The sequence below is a fragment of the Gavialis gangeticus genome, unplaced genomic scaffold (genome assembly GCF_001723915.1).
Source record: "Gavialis gangeticus isolate Ggan-Ray unplaced genomic scaffold, GavGan_comp1, whole genome shotgun sequence".
NCBI lineage: Eukaryota > Metazoa > Chordata > Crocodylia > Gavialidae > Gavialis > Gavialis gangeticus.
This window is the reverse complement of record NW_017729024.1, coordinates 6,032,273-6,037,641: the sequence shown is the minus strand read 5'-3', so window position 1 is coordinate 6,037,641 and position 5,369 is coordinate 6,032,273. Positions and strand designations below refer to the sequence as shown.

At 38.7% G+C, this 5,369-nt stretch overlaps 1 protein-coding gene across 1 annotated transcript in view; it reads right to left on the bottom strand.

Annotated features, from left to right (window-relative positions):
* Positions 1-2,742: 2,742 nt before the first annotated feature.
* Positions 2,743-5,369, bottom strand: part of LMNB1 (lamin B1) — a 54,856-nt gene continuing 52,229 nt past the window's right edge. The window contains exon 11 of the mRNA XM_019516850.1: positions 2,743-3,262. Coding sequence (XP_019372395.1) covers positions 3,221-3,262 — 42 coding nt within the window. The 3' untranslated portion in view covers positions 2,743-3,220. The remainder of the gene's footprint in view (positions 3,263-5,369) is intronic.

The following is a 5,369-nucleotide window of genomic DNA, read 5'->3' as shown; positions in this document are numbered from 1 at the left end:
AAAGAAAAAAGCAGCAGGTGAGAAGTCAAGTAGAAACAGGAGGACACAATACAGCATATCTAAACTTCATTATAAGTATTTGTAGGTCTTATCTATTTGTAGTCAAAAGAATATGCTAAAAGGACTTGTTATTTTCACTGTAAAAAAAAGTGTGACTGAACAAGAATGCAGCTTATTTTATGGAAATTACAGAACCAAGCAGGAACATGCCACCTGTTTCAAGGGCCTAGTCACAAGACTAGCTACATAGATCATTTCCAAGAAAAATGAAGCCAGATGCTACTTAAACAGGGACTTCTGGTCTGGTGTAAATGAAAACTGGGCTCTTAACACATGTGGAAGGACATTTTATTGATAGCATGCAACTAAACTACTGAACATTTCTTCATATGGCAAGACAACCCCATCTGTTGAGAAACGTCAGACTTGGACAAGACTTACATACTTGTTATATACTAGAGAAAGATCTTCATATGTTAGCAAGGGGAGAAAAAAAAAAAGACCATTCATATGTTCCATCACAAATGGAGTAGGTCTGCAGAGTTAACCGTTCTGTTAGTTTATTCCCCGACTTCTGAAGGTCGGCGTTTCAAAAACAGAACTTAAGAACCACATGTGATGCAACCCAGGATATAGAGACAATTGTATCAACATTAAATGATAGTTACAGCTGAAGCATACTAAACCAAAAGCATTTTTCCCCTTTAAAGCAGAAAAAAAATTAGGCTTGCCCCCCTCACCTCGACCACTGCATGTTATGGGACATCAAGACAGCAAAATAGCTTTAGGTATAGTTCTGTACAAAGGATGGACACAACATTTGCATTAAGGAGGTGTTTAGTGCTTCCACAAAAACAGAAGTTGCTCTGGGTAAATAAATGCAATACCAGCCCCTCAAATTTTAAGTGAAGTGTTTAAATGAAGTGTTTTTATAATAGTCAAAAGGAGTTTGACCTTTTAGCTAAACAGACTGGATTGCAAAAATCCAAGTAAACTTCTTGGGCTTGAAGCATTTGATTTCACTATTCCCAATAATGGAAGTGACTGGAATTGTCACAAAGAAACTCTTGGAAATTTCCGAGTCATTTTGATAGCAAGATCCCCATCTTGTGGTAGGATGTTTCATTGTGAGACTCAGTTGCACATCTCCACGAAAGGGTTGGTTATATTCACTGATGCTTATCTTGCTAACTCAGAAAAAACAAAAAATGTTATCAGATGATATTTTCAGAACAGAATAGCCTGCCAGTATATTTATGATAAATGCCAATTTGCAGTGGACTCAACTCAGCCCACCTTCTAAAGTCATTTTCAAATACTAGCAACCCTTGTCCATGTGCTCATTTCTATCCATCTACCTACTTACCTTTCAAAAATTGCCAAATATAGCTGCTAGTTTTAGTGACAGTGAAAGGACTGATCCACTTAGTTGGCACCGTTATGCTTTAACTGGAGTTGTTTCCAAGTTTTAGAACTATCAGATGACAAATTAAAGTCCCTTTGCTGGTAGGAAAGATTAACTAAACAGTGCTTTCAGTTTACAAAAAAAAGATAACCCCACAATTCTCTCAGAAATGTTAATTAATTCTTGTTCATATTAATATCAATCACATACAGAAAAGAGTTTAGAACATAAAATAAGGGAATGTTTAAAATAGAGAAGCAAACAGTTCATGGAAATCAACAAGTCCAAATATGCAACTAAAAACAAAAAGTTGGACTGAGTTTGACAGAAACCTTACGCAAAATTTAAACGTTTCCATTTTCCTGATTTGAGCCAGAAACAAAGTAAAAACTGCTACAAGAAAAGCTATTCACAATATATCTAGAAATTTGTGGTGCTTATCCAATACACTTCTGTAGTTCACCCACCAAAATACTGGGTAGAGTTGTTCTGTTCATACCAAAAATTGAAACGCATCATGAATTACCAAATATTTACAGTAACCCTCCAAAATGGTTAAGGATTATGCATGCCGCAGAGTAAGCTAACTAACCAGATAAAACAAACCCTTCGCTCCAAATGATACCATCAAGTGTATCCATCACCTCTGCAGGAAGCATTCAAAATCAGATAGCAACAACACGTTTGATAAACACTGACCAATACCCCAAACCTTCCTCTTGCAAGTTGTATCATATGAAGTAGTAGTGTGAATTTTATTAGCCAAATGGCATTTCCCATTAGCACACATACAAAAACAACTTTAACTTGCCTTGATTTTAAAACAATTAGCAGATCTGGTTATTTAGGTTTTTGGCACTCACAATTCTACAGGAAAATCCAAATTTCAGACCCTCAGCTAGGCTTTCTGTAGGCTTGATAAAGTTTGACCCACTGGATTAATGCAGTCTTAAACACAGATTTTAAAAAGAGTACAAAAACCTTCCATGTTTACAGGGACCACAGTATTTCGGAAGTGGAAGACTCAAGTTAAATTCCATATTTCATCCCATCTAGCCTATTCCCCAGAAAGAAACATTGGGAAACTCAGCTTGCTACTAAAATGTGAACAAACAAGTCAGTTGATAGTAAAACAGCCTTTTATTTGTTAATATCACATAAGAAAATTTAAGCAAGTTACACTAATCTTTAAAAACACAACTAACGCGTTTAACATGAACCCCCCCCACCCCCCGTTAAGAATCTAAGTAAAGAAAAAAGTACCAATAAAAAAGTTTTGCTGCATCCTTCATCCTCTGAGTGCTTACGTGATCATTAGGCCATGTTCCTTTTTCAAACAAAGTTTTTCTATAAAAGTTTATTAACTTGATTGCGTAGTAAAAACACAAAAAGAGTCTTCAGTACAAAAGAGTTCATAGCATTGAAAATGCTTCCCCTCCCCAACAGCACCTAATATAAAAAGAGGTCAACAGCAGATGGCTAATCTAAGTGGTGTAATCTAAAAAAAACAAACCCCCAAACACAGTGGCATATTTCCCTTCTAACAAAGATAAAAAGAAAGCCTGACCTAAAAATGAGGAGTCATTTTCAAAACAGTACATAGTTCAGTGTCAGCAATTCACATCTTGCAAGAAAGTTATGGATATGGTTTCTTTTACAAAACTTCCTTTTCAGTGACAAAGGAAATTAAGGCCATCAGACTTGCAGCTTAAAAATTCACAAAGGAAATACAAAAATATGTTGTGCTTCTGAGAAGACTGCTCTGTAGGCAAGGGTTACCATCATTTGAGGAAGCTGGTTGGTTGACTGGAGGAGTTACATAATGGCACAGCTTCTGTTGCCTGCCCTAGGATCTCCCTGTTATGAAAAGAAGGAGAATTAGCTCTGAAAACCTCTAGACTGAAGAGCTTCACAATGTAAAGTTATACACAGCAAACGTACGCAACATGTAAAGTTATACATTTGGTACAGTTTAAATGAAATCTACCAAACAGCTTTAACTTGGAGTGTTAGAGGAATATTATGTAGCCTGTTTTGGAAGAGGGAATAAGAGAAGGGTAACCACCAAAGCAAAGTTTAAAAGAAACCTTCCAGAGAAGAATGCTGAGAAATCCTTTAAGTTACATAAATGGCAAGATTTATAGGATGTGCAAGATACTAGCAGGGGTTTTGTGGGTTTTTTGGTTTTGTTTTTTTTTTTGGGGGGGGGGGGTATTGCAAGCAAAGTCAGCATGCCTATTTACTCAATTCTAAGATGAGGTGTGTGCCCCCTCCCCCCATTCAGCATGGTGGCAGGGCAGGAGGTGCAACTGTGGGATCACAAATTGGATCCCAACCCCATGCTCCCCCTGTCCTGGCAAGAAGCAGCTCCCACAGCTAGGAACTCCCTCAGTTGAGCGGCTCCCAATTGCAGGGTTGCCCCACACACCCCTGGGGCTGTGGGACCAAAGCTGCCATTACCCACAGCCCCAGGGATTTCATGCACACTCAAGGCAGATGCACAACCTGGCTACCAGGACCCAGCTAGGTCCCAGCACTCCGTGTCCATAGCTGAAGAACTCTGGGTCCCTGTGCTGCCAGGACCCAGCAGCTGCTGGGCTGAGTCCCACTGTTCTGGGACTGGCAGGGGCATGGTGCACCCATCCAGCTATAAGGGTAGCACACATTTTCAAGGTCTAACTTTATAGCTGGTTGGAGCATTTTATGGCATGATAGCTACTTTGCACATGTAGCTGGTCTGAGGGTAACTGCACAATTTACCACTTAATTGCACAGTAACTAATGCGTAGAGGGCACCTATAGTAAATAAGCCTTTTGGTGTTGCCTAATATTATGCATGGTTTGTACTCTACACAAGTAAGTACAAACTTGCTGCTTAAAAAGTGTGTTTATGGAGTAGCTGTGCTAAAACCTTCAGCAGTTGCAAAAGAGGCAAAATGCATAAATCCTGGATGAACTAAGTCTATGGGTACCTACAGGTAAGTTTCTTTCAGTCAGTATTTTCAAATTTGCCTCATTTCCATGTGCTCATGGACAGCAGCGTCTGACAATAAGGGTGACGTGGGAGCAAAGGGACTACCTAGCTTCCCAGATTTAGTTTTCCCTGCTGTAGCAGTGGGAGTGAGACAAAATTAAAACACAAACCTTCAATAATGTTATACATGTTTTAAAATAATTGTCCATACATAGAATCCAACTATTAAGGGGTCATCATCTTATTCAAGTAAGTATGGTACTTTCCCTGTGGCAGTGGCAGGAGGGATGAATTTGAAAAGAACTCTCCAATAACTAATGTCTAAAAATCCAACAACTGGGGGGGGGTCATCTTAAACTCAGGGTTGTCTTAGATTCAGGTAAAATATAGTAGTTATGACATTTTTCTTAAAAATATGAATTGGTTAAAGGGGTTGACAATCAAATGAACTATGTGGTCCCAGGAGCTGAACAGTAGCTGGAAGCACTTAAACCACAACAATTTAAAAAACATTAAAGCCCGATTATACAACTTTATGGAATGTAAGCCAAGCCCAGCAACTGGAATTATTTCCCACAGAAGCCAGAGCTTTTTTCCACCCCCATTGTGTGCACGCTTGCACGCCCATACAACACAAACTAGTATATCCTGTATTGCCTTTGCCTCAGTATACACCAGAAATCTAAGTCATAGCTGATGTGGGAAAGTAAGAGTATTTTTACACAACACAAGGTAAAGTGTTGTGCTGAGCCACTCTGTACTAGTCATATCTGTAGAGCAAGAGTAGCCAGTTTGGAGTATCAGCCTTTTGGCTAAGATCAAGTGTATGTTTCAATTGTAAGTCTGTTTTCTTCCAAATTTGCTATAAAAACTGCATTCTATTTACATGCAGCATTTACCTGCAATTGAAATCTTTATAGTCCTGACTAATGTACTTGCAGCATTTTTATTGCATGCACAAAAATAAAGTCAAAACTTTCTTTTGGGGGG